The sequence below is a fragment of the Oncorhynchus clarkii genome, chromosome 18 (genome assembly GCF_045791955.1).
Source record: "Oncorhynchus clarkii lewisi isolate Uvic-CL-2024 chromosome 18, UVic_Ocla_1.0, whole genome shotgun sequence".
Taxonomy (NCBI): domain Eukaryota; kingdom Metazoa; phylum Chordata; class Actinopteri; order Salmoniformes; family Salmonidae; genus Oncorhynchus; species Oncorhynchus clarkii.
Genome location: NC_092164.1, coordinates 10832620 through 10857619, shown reverse-complemented (window position 1 = coordinate 10857619; position 25000 = coordinate 10832620). Strand labels below are relative to the sequence as shown.

At 45.6% G+C, this 25000-nt stretch overlaps 3 protein-coding genes across 4 annotated transcripts in view; 1 reads left to right on the top strand and 2 right to left on the bottom strand.

The window, feature by feature from the left end:
* LOC139372439 (protocadherin-9) overlaps nt 1–25000 on the top strand; it is an 801390-nt gene that overhangs the window by 341006 nt on the left and 435384 nt on the right. The gene's annotated exons all lie outside the window — the stretch shown is intronic.
* LOC139372438 (POU class 4 homeobox 1) lies at nt 1568–5140 on the bottom strand. Its single transcript, XM_071112153.1, has 2 exons — nt 3650–5140; nt 1568–3187 (listed from the first exon to the last, which is right to left on the bottom strand). Exons 1-2 carry the CDS (start codon nt 3770–3772, stop codon nt 2210–2212), a joined length of 1101 nt encoding a protein of 366 aa, XP_070968254.1. The 5' UTR covers nt 3773–5140; the 3' UTR covers nt 1568–2209.
* On the bottom strand, nt 10186–18749 carry LOC139372985 (ORC ubiquitin ligase 1). 2 transcript variants are annotated; one of them, XR_011627515.1, is made up of 7 exons: nt 18597–18749; nt 17985–18120; nt 16927–17018; nt 14956–15177; nt 14510–14598; nt 11052–12834; nt 10186–11000 (listed from the first exon to the last, which is right to left on the bottom strand). XR_011627515.1 is itself a non-coding variant. In XM_071112893.1 (6 exons), exons 1-6 carry the CDS (start codon nt 18666–18668, stop codon nt 11178–11180), a joined length of 2268 nt encoding a protein of 755 aa, XP_070968994.1. In that variant the 5' UTR covers nt 18669–18749; the 3' UTR covers nt 10186–11177. The 2 variants fall into 2 exon arrangements, 1 of the variants encoding a protein (XP_070968994.1); XM_071112893.1 differs by having other exon boundaries at nt 10186–12834.

The following is a 25000-nucleotide window of genomic DNA, read 5'->3' as shown; positions in this document are numbered from 1 at the left end:
ACTACTACTATTACTACTACTACTACTACTACTACTGATACTACTACTACTACTACTACTACTGCTACTTCTACTACTACTACTATTACTACTACTACTACTACTACTAATACTACTAATAATAATAATAATAATACTAATACTACTACTACTACTGCTACTAATACTACTACTACTACTACTACTACTATTACTACTACTACTACTACTACTGATACTACTACTACTACTACTGTTACTTCTACTACCACTACTATTACTACTAATACTACTACTACTACTAATACTACTACTATTACTACTAATACTACTAATAATAATAATAATACTACTACTACTACTGCTACTAATACTACTACTACTACTACTACTATTACTACTAATACTACTAATAATAATAATAACTACTACTACTACTACTACTACTACTACTATTACTACTAATACTACTAATAATAATAATACTACTACTACTACTACTACTACTACTACTACTACTACTACTACTACTGCTAGGCCTATTAGACCTACTAATACTACTGCTACTAACAATAATAGTAATAATAGTACTAATAATAATAACAATAATAATAATAATAAATATTTAAAAAAACGTGTTAAGGCTCATAATAAAGATGTCGGCCTAATCACAATCATATAAATACACCCAAAACAAATGTTTTCTCTTTCTGTCGTTCATTTATTTAGAAGATATAGCTGCATGGGACACACTTCCCTGTTGGATTTGGCTTACAGGATGAGTAGAATACCAATGAAAACAAGTAGACAACAGAAGAACAGAGGGAGGAAGGAAGGAATTCGTCAAACGTCAGCTACATGAAGGACACGTGGGACATTTCGTGATGCACGCACATGTGGCCGTCGCAGTTTGTAAACATACTTGTGCACAAGTAAAATCTTTTCTCAAACACAAAGTTATTTTTGAACAATTAACACGACGACAAAAACAACAAAAACAAAGTTGTGTCTTTAAGGTGGAAAAAACAGGCATTAACAGTGATTTCGTTCCACATTCCACACAGCTCTACTGGCAGATACTTAAATGTAGTGTTTTTATCCAATGCATAGAATGTTTGCACTGCAAAACAAAATACACAAAATGAAAAGGTGATATTTTATCCATTGTGACCGTCCCCCCCCCCCCCCCCCACCCCCCCAACCCCCAGAACGTAATAGTCAAGTTGACGTCTGATTCATGCGAATTCATGTTTATTTTTTTATCTTCCGTTGTGAAAAGAAGCCAATAGCAAAATAGTTTATCTTGAAAACTCAGGACTGAGTTGTAGTGAGAAAGTGATGTTTGTAATATATGTATATATATACACATAAATATATATATACATATACACACATATATATACACACACATACACATATATATATATATATATATGTATATATATATACACACACATACATATATATATATATATATATATGTATATATATACACACACACATACACATATATATACATATATATATATATATATACACACATATACATACATTACACAAAACCATTTGGACCTAATAATAACCGATATAAACAAAACAAATGACTGCCTAAATGTTAGTGCAAATTGTAAATAAATGTGATAATTTTAATAGCTTTGACTGTCACATTCAGAAGCGAAAGGACGCTCATATCATTCAGGCTTCTGCAATATCGAGTTTCTTGTTTTAATTCAGTTTGCTACATTATTTTAAAACAGAGTTCACAGCAGCCCCCAAAATGTTATCACAAAGAAATACAGAAATAGGTAAATAAATAATTGTATATAAGCTTATTATAAATTAACCAAACCAAAGAGTTCAACAATGAGGTAATTCGTAAATGGCTATATAATATTTCAAATCAAATAACTCGCTAAAGCAAATTAACTTTTTTTTTTCTCCCACAATAATGTTTTTAAAAAAGGCAAAGTTGATAGTTTCCTCTCAGAACCACTGCGCGAGTTTCCTCTGGAGGAGTTTCGGATATTTGCATACTTCACATTCACCAATAACGTGAAAATAAACTAAAACCGTTATATGAAGCTTCAGAAAATGTGCGTAGTATCTAATGGTCATTGTTTTTTTTTTGCGCCCAAGTTGTAAACCCGTCGGCGACAAAAGAAGACCTTGGTCCCCAAATTCAGTCTCAACATTTTTCTTGTTTATTTTTTAACGCATCAATAGCCTATAGTCAGTGGCAAGCGGAGAATTTTAACCGTTTCTGTTTTTGTCTTTGGTTGCAAAACCAAACTCGAACCACGTTCTTTTTCAGGTCCAACTTTTCAGCGATAGCTGCTATCTTCTCGGACGACGGGCGAGGTTGTACGGCGAAGTAAGCCTCCAAAGATCTCTTTTCTGGTGCCGCTATCGACGTTCTCTTCCGTTTCTTTTCCCCTCCGCTATAAATGTCAGGTTTGTTGAGTTTCTCTCTCTGCGCGCCCTCGGCCTCCTCGAGCCACGCCTGAAGGATGGGTTTAAGCGCTATCATGTTGTTATGGGACAGAGTCAACGATTCGAACCGACAAATGGTGCTTTGGCTTAGCGATCCCACGCCGGGTATCTTCAGGTTAACCAGCGCATTGCCAACGTCCGCCTGGGTCACCCCCAGCTTGATCCGCCGCTGCTTGAAGCGCTCGGCGAATGCCTCTAGTTCCCTGGGATCAGTGTCCGAGTCATTGATAGAGGAAAGGCCGTTGTTATTGAGTCCTGGCCCGCCCTGGCCCCCTCCATGGTGTCCAGGTAAAAGGCCGTGGTGGGTGAGAGGGGAATTCATGTTCATAGCGGCCTGGTGCGAGAGGTGGCTCAAGCCATGCATGTGTGAGTGAGGGTGAGGGTGAGCAGAGGTGGAGATCAGCCCGCCACCACCTCCTCCACCCCCGCCCCCGGAGCCGTCGTGGCTGGACATGAGAGCTAAGGACGGGGAGTTAATGTGGTCCATGAGGTCCGGGGGTTCCATGTTGGGGTGGTGGTGGTGGTGGTGATGGTGGTGGTGGTGGGCCAGTGGCACCGTGGTATTGGAAGAGCATGGCACGCTGTTCATGGTGTGGTAGGTGGCGTCCGGTTTGAAAGGGTGCGTCTTGCCCTGGGACACTGCGATGTCCACGGCAGCCAGAGCTTCGGCGCGGGCCAGGAGGGTCTCATCCAGGCTTGCGAATATGTTACTCTGCAGCTGTAATGAGAGGAGATGCGGAGAGAGGGAGGGCGAGCGAGAAGGGAGAGGAGGGAACAGAAACAAAGCAAAGTGGGGGAAAAAGAGAGAAATAACAAGCACATGATGAATAAGTGGATATGTCAGCTGTGGGACTTCTGACAACACATAAAACACGAAGAATATTCCTTTTAGAAGACTGTCACCGAGTCATAAAAAAAAAATGTCGGTAGCTTTTGTGTTCAGCGTGGCTTTCAAAAAGATCACAGGCGTGCGGGTGATTGCCGTGGAAATACATGAAGAAGAAAAAAAACATTAAGGCGCACGCAGTTGGCTTTGGCAGAATGTGCCTCCGAGCGTTCCTTCCGTATTATTGCGCTCGCGCAGTTACAGTAACATGAACGCTTACAACATGCAAAAGACCGCGCATAGAAAGAGCATACAAAAGGAAGACACAAAGCAGAAGTTTTGGGTTTCATTTACCTGTGGAGCTTGCAGACAGGCTCTCCTTATTGCTTCCGAGCTGGAATGCAGAGTGGTGTATTTGTGCTCAGGTAAGCTCGGATGCATGGCGAAGTGTGGCTGTTTGCTATTCATTGACATCATCTTTGCGACTGTTTTTCTTTAAAGAGTAAAGGGGCTAAAATTGACGCAATGGAAAGATGTAGTAGCCTAGTCATAGACAGTGGTCCAGTAATGACGCAATACAGCCGGATCAGCCTTGAGCACGAAGATCACACAGTCAGAGAGATGCCTGCAGTCTCCCAGGCCGACGCACTTATCTGCCGTCTACTGTTCCCACTGGCTGCCGAGAGGGATGAGAGAAGGGCTCTTACACCTGAGTGTCTCAGATCTCGTCAAGCGGAGCCCGGCTTCTCTCGCGAGACATGGTGCATGAACATTGCAGCCAGCCAGCCCTGTCAGATAACAAGCGAACAGCTTCAAGCAGTTAGTGGTTAACTGGAGAGGAGAGGAGACCGGCGCGGCGCGTGCGTTTTATTTAGGGCTCTCAGCCTCCAGCCAGGAGACGGACACGCACGGGGTTTGAACACCTGTAGCTCGAGCTTGGATGTTTTGTTCAATTTGAATGCCTGATATTTGGTTGTTTATGAATTCGTTCAAAGGAATTCACATCCGTTTTTTTGTTTGTTTGTTGCTACATTCACTGTCATCTTTTTTTTGGCAGACAACTGATTTAATTTTCTTCACAGACATCATTTCAAAAATAAATTCAACAAAGGCTATTCCAAGTCATAGCCTACTGACGTACGTGTCCCTTAAGACAATGCATTCTATTTTGATTCCTTTAAAAAATATTTCTTAACGGAAAAACTATGCAAATCAAATGGTGCGAGGCCGGAAATGGGTGTCACAGGCCTGCAGTCTAGTCATTATGCACATCAATTATTTGAAGCATTTGTCCAAACGGCCCTGAATCAAGACGTGTATTTGGAGGGGGAAAAAAAGGAGACAGTCACTTTAGTTTATTGAAATATTGAATTGATATGAGCAGCAGGGTTGTAAGAGTAAGGCGATCATCAAACAATGCAACACGGAACCCGAGTAATATCTCGCGCCGCCCTCGGGATTTGCAACTCTCCTAAATGCAGAGAAAGAGAGCGCGAGAGAGAGAGAGGGGGGGGGGGGGGGGGTCTGCCCTCTGACTTCACCAGGCGAAATAGCCTAAATATTTAAATAGCAAATTCTTGGTGCATGAACAGTGGAGCCAGTTTAATTATAGACGAAAATGAAAACCGATGCGCCAAATTCATATGAATTAATCTAAATTGATATCTATAGCCAAAGATTATTATTTATATTTATTCCGAACTAAATGTGTTCTCAGCATTCCAGCTAAATAAGAGGAAATCGAATTACCTTTTTTTATTTGTGACCAGCTCTGAACTTCATAAAGTTACCTGAACATGTTATTTTTGTCGCAGCACATCGAAGGTGGGACTAAATCCAGAACATTGAATGACCACACGAGAATTCGTGCATGTAAAACGGCTCCCTATTCTCCGGTCTACACGAGTGCCCACGGTGCTCCGTTCTGACATTCACTATATAGGGGTGAGGGTGCCTTTTCGGACGCACTTTAGGAGAAGTTGATTTCCGGATGTAATACCGTTGGTACACTGGCCTATAGGTGTTATCCTGTTCGCTCATATTAACCCCTAGACGCCATGATACCCCCTCAACCTATATCATTACCACCCGCCAGATGAACACTAAACAAATTGATTTAATATCACCACCGTCACCTTGTACATAGTCGTTACCAAATTAAATGAATCCACAATGAATTAACACTTAATTTATTTAAAACGACTTGCGGAAACGGTTGAGCCCAATAAAATGTTCACGCCGTGATTAGAGGTAGTAGGCGATGAGAAATCTACATGAAAACCGTAACATTTGCATAATAAATAAAGGGGTGTGGCGCCACACTCGGAATCTAAAGGAGGCTCAGGCGGTTGGGAGGTCTTTGTAGGAGTGAAGTATGTGTTCTGGTCTGTTACTGTGTATTTACAGTTAGTTTCAGGGGATACAGATGAACACAGGGCGCTTTAGGGGATACAGACGGACATGATGAGCTTTAGGGGATACAGGGAGACACGATGAGCTTTAGGGGATACGATGAGCTTTAGGGGATACAGACGGACACAATGAGCTTTAGGGGATACGATGAGCTTTAGGGGATACAGACGGACACGATGAGCTTTAGGGGATACAGATGGACACGATGAGCTTTAGGGGATACAGACGGACATGATGAGCTTTAGGGGATATGATGAGCATTAGATAGATAATAACAACAGTGAAGAGGCGACTGGAGACAGGAACTCTGCCTAGAAGGCCAGCATCCCGGAGTCTCCTCTTCACTGTTGACGTTGAGACTGGACAGAGGAACTCTGCCTAGAAGGCCAGCATCCCAGAGAAACCTCTTCACTGTTGACGTTGAGACTGGACAGAGGAACTCTGCCTAGAAGGCCAGCATCCCAGAGAAACCTCTTCACTGTTGACGTTGAGACTGGACAGAGGAACTCTGCCTAGAAGGCCAGCATCCCAGAGAAACCTCTTCACTGTTGACGTTGAGACTGGACAGAGGAACTCTGCCTAGAAGGCCAGCATCCCAGAGTCGCCTCTTCACTGTTGACGTTGAGACTGGTGTTTTGCGGGTACTATATAATGAAGCTGCCAGTTGAGGACTTGTGAGGCGTCTGTTTCTCAAACTAGACACGCTAATGTACTTGTCCTCTTGCTCAGTTGTGCACCGGGGCCTCCCACTCCTCTTTCTATTCTGGTTAGAGCCAGTTCGCGCTGTTCTGTGAAGGGAGTAGTACACAGCGTTGGATGAGATCTTCAGTTTTTTGGCAATGGCATGGCATAGCCTTAATTTCTCAGAACAAGAATAGACTGATGAGTTTCAGAAGAAAGTTCTTTGTTTCTGGCCATTTTAAGCCAGTAATCGAACCCACAAATGCTGATGCTCCAGATACTCAACTAGTCTAAAGAAGGCCAGTATTATTGCTTCTTTAACCAGGACAACAGTTTTCAGCTGTGCTAACATAATTGCACAAGGGTTTTCTAATGATCAATTAGACTTTGAAAATGATAAACTTGGATTAGCTAACACAACGTGCCATTGGAACACAGGAGTGATGGTTGCTGATAATGGGTCTCTGTTCGCCTATGTAGATATTCCATGAAAAATCAGCCGTTTCCAGCTACAATAGTCATTTACAACATTTATTTTTTACCTTTATTTAACTAGGCACGTCAGTTAAGAACAAATTCTTATTTTCAATGATGGCCTAGGAACAGTGGGTTAACTGGTCTAGGAACAGTGGGGTTAACTGGTCTAGGAACAGTGGGGTTAACTGGTCTAGGAACAGTGGGTTAACTGGTCTAGGAACAGTGGGGTTAACTGGTCTAGGAACAGTGGGTTAACTGGTCTAGGAACAGTGGGTTAACTGGTCTAGGAACAGTGGGTTAACTGGTCTAGGAACAGTGGGTTAACTGGTCTAGGAACAGTGGGTTAACTGGTCTAGGAACAGTGGGTTAACTGGTCTAGGAACAGTGGGTTAACTGGTCTAGGAACAGTGGGGTTAACTGGTCTAGGAACAGTGGGTTAACTGGTCTAGTGGGTTAACTGGTCTAGGAACAGTGGGTTAACTGGTCTAGGAACAGTGGGTTAACTGGTCTAGGAACAGTGGGGTTAACTGGTCTAGGAACAGTGGGTTAACTGGTCTAGGAACAGTGGGGTTAACTGGTCTAGGAACAGTGGGTTAACTGGTCTAGTGGGTTAACTGGTCTAGGAACAGTGGGGTTAACTGGTCTAGGAACAGTGGGTTAACTGGTCTAGGAACAGTGGGGTTAACTGGTCTAGGAACAGTGGGGTTAACTGGTCTAGGAACAGTGGGTTAACTGGTCTAGTGGGTTAACTGGTCTAGGAACAGTGGGGTTAACTGGTCTAGGAACAGTGGGTTAACTGGTCTAGGAACAGTGGGTTAACTGGTCTAGGAACAGTGGGGTTAACTGGTCTAGGAACAGTGGGTTAACTGGTCTAGTGGGTTAACTGGTCTAGGAACAGTGGGTTAACTGGTCTAGGAACAGTGGGTTAACTGGTCTAGGAACAGTGGGGTTAACTGGTCTAGGAACAGTGGGGTTAACTGGTCTAGTGGGTTAACTGGTCTAGGAACAGTGGGTTAACTGGTCTAGGAACAGTGGGTTAACTGGTCTAGGAACAGTGGGGTTAACTGGTCTAGGAACAGTGGGGTTAACTGGTCTAGGAACAGTGGGTTAACTGGTCTAGGAACAGTGGGGTTAACTGGTCTAGGAACAGTGGGTTAACTGGTCTAGGAACAGTGGGTTAACTGGTCTAGGAACAGTGGGTTAACTGGTCTAGGAACAGTGGGTTAACTGGTCTAGGAACAGTGGGTTAACTGGTCTAGGAACAGTGGGTTAACTGGTCTAGGAACAGTGGGTTAACTGGTCTAGGAACAGTGGGGTTAACTGGTCTAGGAACAGTGGGTTAACTGGTCTAGTGGGTTAACTGGTCTAGGAACAGTGGGTTAACTGGTCTAGGAACAGTGGGTTAACTGGTCTAGGAACAGTGGGGTTAACTGGTCTAGGAACAGTGGGTTAACTGGTCTAGGAACAGTGGGGTTAACTGGTCTAGGAACAGTGGGTTAACTGGTCTAGTGGGTTAACTGGTCTAGGAACAGTGGGGTTAACTGGTCTAGGAACAGTGGGTTAACTGGTCTAGGAACAGTGGGGTTAACTGGTCTAGGAACAGTGGGGTTAACTGGTCTAGGAACAGTGGGTTAACTGGTCTAGTGGGTTAACTGGTCTAGGAACAGTGGGGTTAACTGGTCTAGGAACAGTGGGTTAACTGGTCTAGGAACAGTGGGTTAACTGGTCTAGGAACAGTGGGGTTAACTGGTCTAGGAACAGTGGGTTAACTGGTCTAGTGGGTTAACTGGTCTAGGAACAGTGGGTTAACTGGTCTAGGAACAGTGGGTTAACTGGTCTAGGAACAGTGGGGTTAACTGGTCTAGGAACAGTGGGGTTAACTGGTCTAGGAACAGTGGGTTAACTGGTCTAGGAACAGTGGGTTAACTGGTCTAGGAACAGTGGGTTAACTGGTCTAGTGGGTTAACTGGTCTAGGAACAGTGGGTTAACTGGTCTAGGAACAGTGGGTTAACTGGTCTAGGAACAGTGGGGTTAACTGGTCTAGGAACAGTGGGTTAACTGGTCTAGGAACAGTGGGTTAACTGGTCTAGGAACAGTGGGTTAACTGGTCTAGTGGGTTAACTGGTCTAGGTACAGTGGGTTAACTGGTCTAGGAACAGTGGGGTTAACTGGTCTAGGAACAGTGGGGTTAACTGGTCTAGGAACAGTGGGGTTAACTGGTCTAGGAACAGTGGGGTTAACTGGTCTAGGAACAGTGGGGTTAACTGGTCTAGGAACAGTGGGTTAACTGGTCTAGGAACAGTGGGTTAACTGGTCTAGTGGGTTAACTGGTCTAGGAACAGTGGGTTAACTGGTCTAGGAACAGTGGGGTTAACTGGTCTAGGAACAGTGGGGTTAACTGGTCTAGGAACAGTGGGGTTAACTGGTCTAGGAACAGTGGGGTTAACTGGTCTAGGAACAGTGGGGTTAACTGGTCTAGGAACAGTGGGTTAACTGGTCTAGTGGGTTAACTGGTCTAGGAACAGTGGGTTAACTGGTCTAGGAACAGTGGGGTTAACTGGTCTAGGAACAGTGGGGTTAACTGGTCTAGGAACAGTGGGGTTAACTGGTCTAGGAACAGTGGGGTTAACTGGTCTAGGAACAGTGGGGTTAACTGGTCTAGGAACAGTGGGTTAACTGGTCTAGTGGGTTAACTGGTCTAGGAACAGTGGGTTAACTGGTCTAGGAACAGTGGGGTTAACTGGTCTAGGAACAGTGGGGTTAACTGGTCTAGGAACAGTGGGGTTAACTGGTCCAGGAACAGTGGGGTTAACTGGTCTAGGAACAGTGGGGTTAACTGGTCTAGGAACAGTGGGTTAACTGGTCTAGGAACAGTGGGTTAACTGGTCTAGGAACAGTGGGTTAACTGGTCTAGTGGGTTAACTGGTCTAGGAACAGTGGGTTAACTGGTCTAGGAACAGTGGGTTAACTGGTCTAGGAACAGTGGGTTAACTGGTCTAGTGGGTTAACTGGTCTAGGAACAGTGGGTTAACTGGTCTAGGAACAGTGGGTTAACTGGTCTAGGAACAGTGGGTTAACTGGTCTAGTGGGTTAACTGGTCTAGGAACAGTGGGGTTAACTGGTCTAGGAACAGTGGGGTTAACTGGTCTAGGAACAGTGGGGTTAACTGCCTGTTCAGTTAACTGCATTTCTGATCAATTTGATGTTATTTTAAAATGGACAAAAAAAAAGTGATTTTGTTTAAAAAAAGAAAACGGGTCTCTGGCTAGATAACATGAAAAGGTCCAACCGCGTGTAAAGTGTCCATTGGTGACAGTCATTCTCAAAACAGTGGTTATTTTTATTTAAATTACACCATCAAATTAAGTTTTATTTGTTGCAATAATTGGTCTACAAATTCCACAAAATTTACTGAAAATAACAGTTTTATTTTCAGGAATAATTTGATGCCAATACACACATACACATAAGCAACAGATTGAAAGAAGCCGTTAGCATTAGCAACAGATTGAAAGAAGCAGTTAGCATTAGCAACAGATTGAATGAAGCGGTTAGCATTAGCAACAGATTGAAAGAAGCAGTTAGCATTAGCAATAGTTTGAAAGAAGCGGTTAGCATTAGCAACAGATTGAAAGAAGCAGTTAGCATTAGCAACAGTTTGAATGAAGCAGTTAGCATTAGCAACAGATTGAAAGAAGCAGTTAGCATTAGCAACAGTTTGAATGAAGCAGTTAGCATTAGCAACAGATTGAAAGAAGCAGTTAGCATTAGCAAACAGATTGAAAGAAGCAGTCAGCATTAGCAACAGTTTGAAAGAAGCAGATAGCATTAGCAATAGTTTGAAAGAAGCAGTTAGCATTAGCAACAGTTTGAATGAAGCAGTTAGCATTAGCAATAGTTTAAATGAAGCAGTTAGCATTAGCAACAGTTTGAATGAAGCGGTTAGCATTAGCAACAGATTGAAAGAAGCGGTTAGCATTAGCAAACAGATTGAAAGAAGCAGTCAGTATTAGCAACAGTTTGAAAGAAGCGGTTAACGATTGCAGTCTTGTGTTGCTAATGCTATGCCAAATGGTACCCTATTCCTCACATAATGAACTACTGTAGACCAGGGCACCCACGTAGGACTCCTGTCTAAAGTAGTGCACTATATAGGGAATAACATGACACTTGGGACTAAGACACCGTAAAGAAGGGAGCCTGGTCGCAGATTCTGCCAGGGCATCGCATCCCACAGTTCCATAAAGAGCCGTCTTAAGAGATCAGAAACAGACTGGCGCCTACAGTGACGTGGGCGCCATGGTAACTCCATCACATAAACTTAGAATGTTTGGAGGGACTGCCGACGTCGAAAGGACTGCGAGACTTCCGTTTGGTGGCCTGACTAGGAGTCCCCGCGCTCTTCTCTCTCACAGCGTCTCCACCAGGTCTATCTGCCGAGCAGCAGTCAGACGAGATGTCATGGCGGTGGTTGGCTGAGGCCTGCCAGGCCGACGGCCCTCCTGGTCCCGTCCGGGTCTCTGTTAAGGGATCAAACAGCAGGTCGAAGGACAGTTCATCGGTCTGAGACGGGTCCGAGAGGTGTCCCTGTTCTCTAGCAGGCCCCGTAGAGTCTAGAAGACTGTGGTCCCCGCTGCCATCGTCTCTCCCAGAGGAGGATCCAGACCCGGTTGCCGTCGTCGTAGATGTGGGCGCTAGAGAAGCTGCCCGAGTCGCTGACACTGTGACCGGAGAGGAAGAGGTTCCCTTGATCCCGAAACCCTCCGCCTCGGTCTGTCCACCTCCACCTCGGTCCTGCTCAGAGTCAGGGTCCAGGAAGAGTTCAGAGCAGCCCTCCACCTCAGGTACCAGGGTCACATCCAGTCTGAGGTCAAGGGTCAAGTCCGGTGTGTCGGCAGAAGTCAGGGAGGAAGCCAGGGACAGGTGCGACCCTGCCGAGCCGCAGCTCTCTGGCCCCTCCAGCATCATAGAGTCCAGCTCAGAGATCTTATCCAGATAGGCTACGTCCATGAAGGCTTCGTCCATGAAGGCTTCGTCCTCTGTCAGATCGCGGGACGTGGTAACTCCCGCGGTTTGGTTTCTCTCGCCGTGCCCCGACCCCGAAGACGTGTTGAGCTGCCTCCGATGCTCCTCCTCTCCGTTGTGATTGGGCGACGTCACAGAGGTCACGGGGGTTATATCAGAAGCCTTGCGGCTCTGCCAGGCTGCAGCCCAGAACAACGGCTCGGTGGTGGTGGAGAGTCCCGGCTCGGCTGCGTTACAGGAAGACACCCCGTTGGACAACTGAGCAGTGTGATTGGACCGTTTAGTTACTACGGTGGAGACGCTGCTGCTACTGCTGGGTGTTACACTGTCCTCAAAACTGAGTCTCCTCAGATGGGTCACAGCCTTATAACCAAGCTTCTTGTCTTCACCAACACTGGGACTCTTCAGACTGAGAGAGCGGAAGGCGGAGGAGGGAGTGGAGAGCAGGAAGAGGTCAGAGGGAACGATGGCGTCAATCCTATCGGTATCTATAGAGTCTTTGTGTCCGAGGAGGGTCACGCCGAAACCTCTCCGGTGGTCCCGGAACGTGTCGGAGCCGACGGCGTCGAGCTCCACGCCGTTAGAGGTCGTCAGGAGGTAGTTGTGGTGAGCGGACAACGTCTTGGATTCTCCCTCCAGACCGGAGCAGACGGAGGCCTTCTCCATGTCACTCAGACGCCTCGTCGTGGCACTGATCCTCTGATAGTGGACCCTGGTCCCGGCTTCACCTTCCCCAGAGGAGGTGCTCTCTGGACGGGCATCGGTGTGGCCCTGGGGTGCCTCTCTCGGGTTTCTCGGGAGCCTCTCCGCGACCCCTCCACCCCGAGTCTCCAGTTCTTCTATGTACTGGTCGCTACGTTCCAGAGCTTTCTTCAGGTGGTCCAAATCTCTTTCGTACTGATGGATCTTAGCTTCCAACGCTGCTACCGTGTACCGGCCAAACCTGGTGGTTCAGAGCAGAAAGATGGGAGTAAGAATTGAATTTGAGAGCATATAAATTATATTTTGGGGGTAAAAACAATACATATATTCCAAACTATACAGTGATATATATAGATAGATAGATAGATAGATAGATATATATATATATACATACATGCAGTGGGGCAAAAAGTATTTAGTCAGCCACCAATTGTGCAAGTTCTCCCACTTAAAAAGATGAGGGAGGCCCGTAATACTTATTTTCCACCATAATTTGCTAATAAATTCTTTAAAAATCCTACAATGTGATTTTCTGGATTTTTCCCCCCTCATTTTGTCTGTCATAGTTGAAGTGTACCTATGATGAAAATTACAGGCCCCTCTCATCTTTTTAAGTGGGAGAACTTGCACATTTGGTGGCTAACTAAATACTGTTTTTGCCCCACTGTATGTGCATTTGACCCCAGATACTGATGCTGGAAAGTATCTATTTAAACACTTATTCTCAAAAGAGGTCCTGAGGTACAGAATGTTACCATGAAGAACACCAAAGGGGGGCACATTGCATTGAGGCAACAGGGAGCGCAAATAGTTGATCATATCAATGTGATTACAGATGGATATTAGTACATCTCACCACTGATAAACAGAACCTGAATCCGTAGACAGATAACATACCAAATGGATTCCAGATAAAATATATTAACTCTTGACCAAAAAACAATTTATTTTGAGAACATGAACAAATAGATTATAGTCATCGTTTTTACCAAGAACATTCCACCCAGGAGTCCACTACCATCCCAGCTTAAACCACCCCAGAACATTCCACCCAGCCGTCCACTACCATCCCAGCTGAAACCACTCCAGAACATTCCACCCAGCCGTCCACTACCACCCCAGCTGAAACCACTCCAGAACATTCCACCCAGTCGTCCACCACCATCCCAGTTGAAACCACTCCAGAACATTCCACCCAGCTGAAACCACTCCAGAACATTCCACCCAGACGGCCACTACCACCCCAGCTGAAACCACTCCAGAACATTCCACCCAGTCGTCCACCACCATCCCAGTTGAAACCACTCCAGAACATTCAACCCAGCTGAAACCACTCCAGAACATTCCACCCAGCTGAAACCACTCCAGAACATTCCACCCAGCTGAAACCACTCCAGAACATTCAACCCAGCTGAAACCACTCCAGAACATTCCACCCAGGAGTCCACTACCACCCAAGCTGAAACCACTCCAGAACATTCCACCCAGCTGAAACCACTCCAGAACATTCCACCCAGCTGAAACCACTCCAGAACATTCCACCCAGGAGTCCACTACCACCCAAGCTGAAACCACTCCAGAACATTCCACCCAGTCGTCCACCACCATCCCAGTTGAAACCACTCCAGAACATTCCACCCAGCTGAAACCACTCCAGAACATTCCACCCAGCTGAAACCACTCCAGAACATTCCACCCAGGAGTCCACTACCACCCAAGCTGAAACCACTCCAGAACATTCCACCCAGTCGTCCACCACCATCCCAGTTGAAACCACTCCAGAACATTCCACCCAGCTGAAACCACTCCAGAACATTCCACCCAGCTGAAACCACTCCAGAACATTCCACCCAGCTGAAACCACTCCAGAACATTCCATAAAACACACAACAGTAAAACACAGGACTTGTACGTACTTCTGAGGAGATCTACTGGCAACCTCCGCTTTCAACCTCACGTTCTCCTGGACCAGGTCAATAGTCTGACACCGCAACATCTTGTTAGCCTTGAGCAGAGGAACACAACTTTTTAGTTCATATATATATATACACATATATACACAATCCTGTTTCAGACATTGTTTGTCAGTTACATTGTGTATTGTCATCTTTGTATGTGTGTGACATTGATCTGATGATACCGCAGTGACAAAACTTGTTACTTTCGTGTCAAATTGACAGTTGACGACCCCAAAATGACAGGATTAATTGACACAAAGAACCATTCCAACGATTGTTCCCATGTTTTGCGCAAGTGAGCTCCACGTACAAGGAACATAAACGACTATAAAAAAAAATGGATTGATCGTAATGAGTTAGGTGCAATTAGCGTCCTCCACAAAACGGATCATATTCATTCATACCCCTTTCAGTTTCTCCACATCCAGTTTGATCCGCCTGTAGCCATCTGTAGCCGCTCTCAGCTTGTTGCTCCACTCTTCCACAACGCCGGGGTCTAGACCCCGGTCTTCTCTCCGGCTGGCTGTTACAGTACAGGGATCTAGTACCGTCTTCAGCTGGGACTCCAGGATCTGGTTCTTGTTCCTCAGCTCTTCATTCTCTTTGAGGAGACCTTCCACTTCATCCTGAACGATAAAAAGACAAGATGTCCCACCATTGAATTACATATAGAAGTCACATAGTGATTCAGAGGATCTCTGTGATGTAATAAGAGGACCTCTGATGTAATGAGAGGATCTCTGATGTAATGAGAGGACCTCTGATGTAATGAGAGGACCTCTGATGTAATGAGAGGATGTCTCTGATGTAATGAGAGGATCTCTGATGTAATGAGAGGACCTCTGATGTAATGAGAGGACCTCTGATGTAATGAGAGGATCTCTCTGATGTAATGAGAGGATCTCTGATGTAATGAGAGGATCTCTGATGTAATGAGAGGACCTCTGATGTAATGAGAGGACCTCTGATGTAATGAGAGGATCTCTCTGATGTAATGAGAGGATCTCTGATGTAATGAGAGGATCTCTGATGTAATGAGAGGATCTCTGATGTAATGAGAGGACCTCTGATGTAATGAGAGGACCTCTGATGTAATGAGAGGACCTCTGATGTAATGAGAGGATCTCTCTGATGTAATGAGAGGATCTCTGATGTAATGAGAGGATCTCTGATGTAATGAGAGGATCTCTGATGTAATGAGAGGATCTCTCTGATGTAATGAGAGGATCTCTGATGTAATGAGAGGATCTCTGATGTAATGAGAGGACCTCTGATGTAATGAGAGGACCTCTGATGTAATGAGAGGACCTCTGATGTAATGAGAGGATCTCTGATGTAACTCCAATCAAGGATGATCAATGGAAACAGGATGAACATGAGCTCAATTTTGAGTCTCATAGCAACGGGTCTGAATACTTAAGGAAATAAGTTTTTTGTTTTTTTAAATGTATATATAAATTTGCAAACATTTCTAAAAACCTGTTTTCGCTTTGTCATTATGGGGTATTATGTGTAGATTGATGAGGGGGGGGGGGGGGGGGGGGGGTGAATTTAAACCATTTTAGAATAAGGCTGTAACGTAACAAAATGTGGGAAAAGTCAAGGGGTCTGAATACTTTCTGAATGCACTGTGTGCCAAACTGCCAGAGGGGGGAACTGATAAAGGAGACACTCAGACAGACTAACAGAGGGGGGAAACTGATAAAGGAGACACTCAGACAGACTAACAGAGGGGGGAAACTGATAAAGGAGACACTCAGACAGACTGCCAGAGGGGGGAAACTGATAAAGGAGACACTCAGACAGACTAACAGAGGGGGGAAACTGATAAAGGAGACACTCAGACAGACTGCCAGAGGGGGGAAACTGATAAAGGAGACACTCAGACAGACTAACAGAGGGGGGAAACTGATAAAGGAGACACTCAGACAGACTGCCAGAGGGGGAAACTGATAAAGGAGACACTCAGACAGACTGCCAGAGGGGGGAAACTGATAAAGGAGACACTCAGACAGACTGCCAGAGGGGGGAAACTGATAAAGGAGACACTCAGACAGACTGCCAGAGGGGGGAAACTGATAAAGGAGACACTCAGACAGACTGCCAGAGGGGGGAAACTGATAAAGGAGACACTCAGACAGACTAACAGAGGGGGGAAACTGATAAAGGAGACACTCAGACAGACTGCCAGAGGGGGAAACTGATAAAGGAGACACTCAGACAGACTGCCAGAGGGGGAAACTGATAAAGGAGACACTCAGACAGACTGCCAGAGGGGGAAACTGATAAAGGAGACACTCAGACAGACTGCCAGAGGGGGAAACTGATAAAGGAGACACTCAGACAGACTAACAATAGAAACATATGTAGCTTACTTCATATTCCCTCAACAAAAGCTCTCCCCTGGTCTTTCGGAGGTGTTTCTTCACAGAATAGCTCTCGTTGGACTCGCTCTCATTTGTCCCCCCTAAAAATAACACACAACAACAACAAAAAACAGGAACCACAGTAGGGAATCAGTTCACGAACACAGAATTGTAACTCTGCCACCTTGAGTGACCGTCACATCAACAGTTACCACAAAGTGCTTTACAGGTACCCAGCCTTGTCTAGACCGCAAACAGTGAGTACTACAGCAACAGGGGGAAAACCTCCCTAGAAGGAAGAAACCGTGAGAGGAACCAGACTCTGGGGTGGGGGGAGGGGCCTTTCTCTTCTAATTTATATTATGCAGAGATAACCAGGTTGACATAATATGCAGAGATAACCAGGTTGACATATTATGCAGAGATAACCAGGTTGACATATTATGCAGAGATAACCAGGTTGACATATTATGCAGAGATAACCTGGTTGACATATTATGCAGAGATAACCTGGTTGACATAATATGCAGAGATAACCAGGTTGACATAATATGCAGAGATAACCAGGTTGACATAATATGCAGAGATAACCTGGTTGACATATTATGCAGAGATAACCAGGTTGACATATTATGCAGAGATAATCTGGTTGACATATTATGCAGAGATAATCTGGTTGACATATTATGCAGAGATAATCTGGTTGACATATTATGCAGAGATAACCTGGTTTACATTTTATGCAGAGATAACCAGGTTGACATATTATGCAGAGATAACCAGGTTGACATAATATGCAGAGATAACCAGGTTGACATATTATGCAGCGACAACCTGGTTGACATAATATGCAGAGATAACCAGGTTGACATAATATGCAGAGATAACCAGGTTGACATATTATGCAGAGATAATCTGGTTGACATATTATGCAGAGATAACCAGGTTGACATATTATGCAGAGATAACCAGGTTGACATATTATGCAGAGATAACCTGGTTTACATTTTATGCAGAGGTAACCAGGTTGACATATTTTGCCGTAGCTGTTAAACCATTACTCGTACCTATAATCTCTCTGCACGGGTTCTCTGAGGTGATGGGAACTCGGCATGAAGGACATTGACTAGCCTTCTTCAGCCAGATGTCCATGCAGCCAGAACAGAACACGTGGTTATTGGCACAGATAACGGGGTGGCGGACCTGCAAATAGCAATGTTAAAAATAAAAAATGAGTTATTTTAATGATCGATTGCAATACAACTATCCGTGCATTGTAGGCACTGAGCTATTGTGAGATGAATCAATGAATAGTTCAACTATAGTTAATATTTGGCATTGCAAAGCCTTCCTACTAAAATTGCACCAAGATGCTAGCTTAGCTAAGCTAACAACACATGATCTGCAGCCGCAAACAAGAATTTGGTCGATGTAATTAGTCAACAAATGTGTAACTAACTAGCCACCCACAGACAAATATGAGTAGCTAATCGATAGAAGGTTCAAAATGTACATCACTTGCTAAATGAATATTTACTAGGCAAGGAAGCTAACGTTAGCTACTTTGGCTAATCAACAGCTAACTAGCATAGCTAGCATTTCTGTCAACGTGAATAGTTGCATTGGCTAAAACACTTTGTTCCAAAACGGAAAGCACAACAAAATATAAACTGAATTACCTTTCCAAGGCAGATCTGGCATGATATGGGTAAAGTTAGAGAAATAGTCACGTTTTGAAAGTTGTTTGCCATTGTTTTTTTGCTCAAGAGTTTCGACGAGAAACGACAACAACAAAAAGCACCGCCTTCAAAACCACATAACTACGGAAAGCCAAACGGTAGAAAATGTACCGCTGCTCTGGCTTTGCGTTTCAAAGACAGACAAACGACATCACAGTTCAGGACCATAGACAGCACCTGACGGAAAACCTGTGCCTTTCAACCTCAGGCAGGACAGACATGGGGATATAGTTTTTTTCATTAACATTTTCAACTTTTTGCAAATGTATTTTTTTAAACAAAATAACAGAATTATTAAAAATAAAAATGAAATCTATTTCCACTATACAGTAAAAAAAAAAAATGGTAAAACTGATCTCAAATCCAGCTCCCCAGAAATTGCAGTCTATACCCCTCAAACTTAACTCTCGACCTTGAAGCCAGTTCTACTGTGTTTTTTTAAACATTGTTCCCCTCTAATCAGGGACTGATTTAGCCCTGGGACACCAGGTGGGAGATTCCCCTCTAATCAGGGCCTGATTTAGACCTGGGACACCAGGTGGGTGATTCCTTTCTAATCAGGGACTGATTTAGACCTGGGACACCAGCTGGGAGATTCCCCTCTAATCAGGGACTGGTTTAGACCTGGGACACCAGGCGGGTGATTCCCCTCTAATCAGGGTCTGATTTAGACCTGGGACACCAGGTGGGTGATTCCCCTCTAATCAGGGCCTGATTTAGACCTGGGACACCAGGTTAGTGATTCCCCTCTAATCAGGGACTGATTTAGACCTGGGACACCAGGTGGGTGATTCCCCTCTAATCAGGGACTGATTTAGACCTGGGACACCAGGTGGGTGATTCCCCTCGAATCAGGGACTGATTTAGCCCTGGGACACCAGGTGGGTTATTCCCCTCTAATCAGGGACTGATTTAGACCTGGGACACCAGGTGGGTGATTCCCCTCTAATCAGGGACTGATTTAGACCTGGGACACCAGGTGGGTTATTCCCCTCTAATCAGGGTCTGATTTAGACCTGGGACACCAGGTGGGTGATTCCCCTCTAATCAGGGACTGATTTAGACCTGGGACACCAGGTGGGTGATTCCCCTCTAATCAGGGACTGATTTAGATCTGGGACACCAGGTTAGTGATTCCCCTCTAATCAGGGACTGATTTAGACCTGGGACACCAGGTGGGTGATTCCCCTCTAATCAGGGACTGATTTAGACCTGGAACACCAGGTGGGTGATTCCCCTCTAATCAGGGACTGATTTAGACCTGGGACACCAGGTGGGTGATTCCCCTCTAATCAGGGACTGATTTAGCCCTGGGACACCAGGTGGGTTATTCCCCTCTAATCAGGGACTGATTTAGACCTGGGACACCAGGTGGGTCATATTAACGATCAACTAGAAGAGAAGAGAAGCAGGCTCTGGACCTCGTAGGGTCAGAGTTCAATACCCCATGGTCTGTACAGTATGCCAATTGCAACAACATATCCATCATGTTTTCAGATTGCAGAACACCAGACAGTGTTAACCTTTTAATACATGAACAGAACTGAAGGATCCGTTTCAGATCAGATGTTCAGACAATGGACCTCCATAGACATTAGAGGGAGAACGTCTGATCAAATCAGATCAACAATACAATGGTTAGTCTAGAAAATCTCTATGCAATGTCACCATCGTTGTCCTTCTCTCAATGCCATTACTCACATCCAGACCTGTCTGTGTCTCCATCGTTGTCCCCTCTCAATGCCATTACTCACATCCAGACCTGTGTGTCTCCATCGTTGTCCCCTCTCAATGCCATTACTCATATCTAGACATTTGTGTCTCCATTGTTGTCCCCTCTCAATGCCATTACTCATATCTAGACATTTGTGTCTCCATCGTTGTCCCCTCTCAATGCTTTGCCTCCCAAATGGACATTTGACCAGAGTCTAAAGTAGTGCGCTGTGAAGGGAAAGGGGTTCCATAGGACTCTGGTCTAAAGTAGTGCACTATCAAGGGAATAGGGTTCTATAGGGCTCTGGTCTAAAGTAGTGCACTATCAAGGGAATAGGGTTCTATAGGGCTCTGGTCTAAAGTAGTGCACTATATAGGGAATAGGGTTCTATAGGACTCTGGTCTAAAGTAGTGCACTATATAGGGAATAGGGTTCTATAGGGCTCTGGTCTAAAGTAGTGCACTATATAGGGAATAGGGTTCTATAGGGCTCTGGTCTAAAGTAGTGCACTATATAGGGAATAGGGTTCTATAGGGTTCAAACACACATGACACAATGTGCAACACAGGGCCTCCTCAATGAGAAATATTTTATTTCTATATTTTTTTTATTACCATTTTAGGACAAATAGATACATAATTAAAAGCATTAGAACCAACCCCCCCTCCTCACCCACGGTACATAGCACCAAGCCCCTTTCCTCACCCACGGTACATAGCACCAAGCCCCCCTCCTCACCCACGGTACATAGCACCAAGCCCCCTCCTCACTCACGGTACATAGCACCAAGCCCCCCTCCTCACCCACGGTACATAGCACCAAGCCCCCCTCCTCACCCACGGTACATAGCACCAAGCCCCCTCCTCACCCACGGTACATAGCACCAAGTCCCACTCCTCACCCACGGTACATAGCACCAAGCCCCACGCCTCACCCACGGTACATAGATCCAAGCCCCCCTCCTCACCCACGGTACATAGAACCAAGCCCCCCTCCTCACCCACGGCACACGCTGCATAGAACCAAGCCCCCCTCCTCACCCACGGTACATAGCACCAAGCCCCCCCCCCCCCCCCCCCCCTTCACCCACAGTACATAGAACCAAGCCCCCCTCCTCACCTACGGCACACGGTGCATAGAACCAAGCCCCCCTCCTCACCCACGGCACACAGTGCATAGAACCAAGCCCCCCTCCTCACCCACGGCACACGGTGCATAGAACCAAGCCCCCCTCCTCACCTACGGCACACGGTGCATAGAACCAAGCCCCCCTCCTCACCCACGGCACACGGTGCATAGAACCAAGCCCCCCTCCTCACCCACGACACACGGTGCATAGCACCAAGCCCCCCTCCCCCCTTCACCCACAGTGCATAGAACCAAGCCCCCCTCCTCACCTATGGCACACGGTGCATAGATCCAAGCCCCACTCCTCACCCACGGTACATAGCACGAAGCCCCCCCCCCCCTCACCCACAGTGCATAGAACCAAGCCCACCTCCTCACCAGTGGTACATAGAACCCCCCTGACGCCCCACACCCTTACAAACGGTTCACCAGCCCCCAATATACACCTACCCCAGTAGCCCAGTTCTGGAGTCCCTACTCCCCACCCCCCGCTTCTCATGTTTCCTGGTCTTCCACACTGTCAGAGAGAGAGAGAGAGAGAGAGAGAGAGAGAGAGAGAGAGAGAGAGAGAGAGAGACAGAGACAGAGAGAGAGAGACAGACAGAGAGACAGAGAGAGAGAGAGAGACAGAGAGAGATACAGAGAGAGAGAGAGACAGAGAGAGAGAGAGAGAGAGAGAGAGAGAGACAGAGAGACAGACAGAGAGACAGAAAGAGACAGAGAGAGACAGAGAGAGAGTGAGACAGAGAGAGACAGAGAGACAAAGAGACAGAGAGAGACAGAGAGAGAGCAACAGAGAGACAGAGAGAGACAGAGAGACAGAAAGAGACAGAGAGAGAGAGCGACAGAGACAGTTAGAGAGACAGAGAATGTATGACCATATTAGAGACACCATATTTCCCTCAGATTACACAGACCCACAAAGACTTTGAAAACAAATCAAATTTGGATAAACTCCCATGTCTATTGGGTGAAATACCACAGTGTGCCGTCACAGCAGCAAGATTTGTGACCTGTTGCCACAAGAAAAGGGCAACCAGTGAAGAACAACCACCATTGTAAATACAACCCATATTTATGTTGATTTATTTTCCCTTTTGTACTTTAACCATTTGTACATTGTTACAACACTGTATATATATATAATATGACATTTGTAATGTCTTTACTGTTTTGGAACTGTTTTATATATTTATTTATTTTCACTTTTGTTTATTATCTATTTGACTTTCTTTGGCGACGTAAACATATGTTTCCATGGTCTGGGAGTCTTTAGGGGCCTTTTGGCAAACTCCAAGTGGGCTGTCATGTGCCTTTTACTGAGGAGTGGCTTCCGTCTGGCCACTCTACCATAAAGGCCTGATTGGTGGAGTGCTGCAGAGATGGTTGTCCTTCTGGAAGGTTCTCCCATCCCCACAGAGGAGCTCTGTCAGAGTGACCATCGGGTTCTTGGTCACCTCCCTGACCAAGGCTCTTCTCCCCCGATTGCTCAGTTTGGCCGGGGGGCCAGCTCTTGGAAGAGTCTTGGTGGTTCCAAACTTCTTCCATTTAAGAATGATGGAGGCCACTGTATTCTTGGGGACCTTCAATGCTGCGGAAATGTTTTGTAACCCTTCCTCAGATCTGTGCCTCGACTCAATCCTGCCTCGAAGCTCTACGGACAATTCCTTCAACTTCATGGCTTGGTTTTTGCTCTGACATGCACTGTCAACTGTGGGACCTTATATAGACAGGTGTGTGCCTTTCCAAATAATTTCCAATCATTAGAATTTACCACAGGTGGACTCCAATCAAGTTGTAGAAACATCTCAAGGATGATCAATGGAAACAGGACGCACCTGAGCTCAATGTCAGGTCTCATAGCAAAGGTCTGAACACTTATGTATATAAGATATTTCTGTTTTTTATTTTTAATATATTTGCAACATTTTCTAAAACGGGGTATTGTGATGTCATTATGAGGTATTGGGATGTCATTATGGGGTATTGTGATGTCATTATGGGGTATTGTGATGTCATTATGAAGTATTGTGGTGTCATTATGGGGTATTGTGATGTCATTATGGGGTATTGTGGTGTCATTATGGGGTATTGTGGTGTCATTATGGAGTATTGTGATGACATTATGGGGTATTGTGATGTCATTATGTGGTATTGGGATGTCATTATGGGGTATTGTGATGTCATTATGGGGTATTGTGATGTCATTATGGAGTATTGTGATGTCATTATGGGGTATTGTGATGTCATTATGGGGTATTGTGGTGTCATTATGGGGTATTGTGGTGACATTATGGGGTATTGTGATGTCATTATGGGGTATTGTGATGTCATTATGGGGTATTGTGATGTCATTATCATGATGTATTAATAATAATTAATAATTACTTTTTGAGATTTTAAAACAGGCGCCTTCCCAACAAAACAAGGCCAACGTTGTCATGTTCTGACCTTAGTTCCTTTGTTATGTCTTTGTGTTAGTATGGTCAGGGCGTGAGTTGGGCTGGGCAGTCTATGTTCTTTATTCTATGATTTGGTATGTCTGTGTTTGGCCTGATATGGTTCTCAATCAGAGGCAGCTGTCAATCGTTGTCCCTGATTGAGAACCAAACTTAGGCAGCCTGTTTTTCACCCTTGAGTTGTGGGTTGATTATTTGTTTTCTGTTGAGTGTTTGTATTCTGCTCCAGACAGAACTGGTTCTGTTCACGTTGTTGTTTTTGTTCAGTGTTCTATGACTTTATTAAACATCTGGACACTTTGGTTCTCACCTTCTTCCACCGCCCACAGCCGTCACAAACGTACCTTCAGTTAAGGAGCGCCAACCACGACTGATGGTTTGTATAGTCGTTCAGTGACGGTAGGTTGGTTTGTAATTGTTCTCTCGTTAATGAATCACAGCAGGGAGCCACTCTGACATCTATTGATCTGGCCTGGAGCCTTATTCCTCATCCCTAAATGACACAGATCACCAAAGCCCAGTCCAGAATGGCACCCTATTCCCTATATTCCGCACTACTTTTGACCAGGGCCCTATGGGGAATAGGGTTCCATAAATAGGGACTAGGGGGCCATTTGGGTAAGCAGTCCAGATCTGACTGGTTGAGGGGGTAATGGAGGATGAAGAAGCAATGACTAGTGTGTCAGGCCTGGGTAGGATCCGGCCGGCTGGGCCTCTCTCTTTCCCCCGGCCCCCCTACCTTCCCCCAGCCCCCTACATTCCCCCTGCTCCCCTACCTTCCCCCAGCCCCCCTACCTTCCCCCTGCTCCCCTACCTTCCCCCAGCCCCCTACCTTCCCCCTGCTCCCCTACCTTCCCCCAGCCCCCTACCTTCCCCCTGCTCCCCTACCTTCCCCCAGCCCCCCTACCTTCCCCCGGCCCCCCTACCTTCCCCCAGCCCCCTACCTTCCCCCTGCTCCCCTACCTTCCCCCAGCCCCCCCACCTTCCCCCTGCTCCCCTACCTTCCCCCGGCCCCCCTACCTTCCCCCGGCTCCCCTACCTTC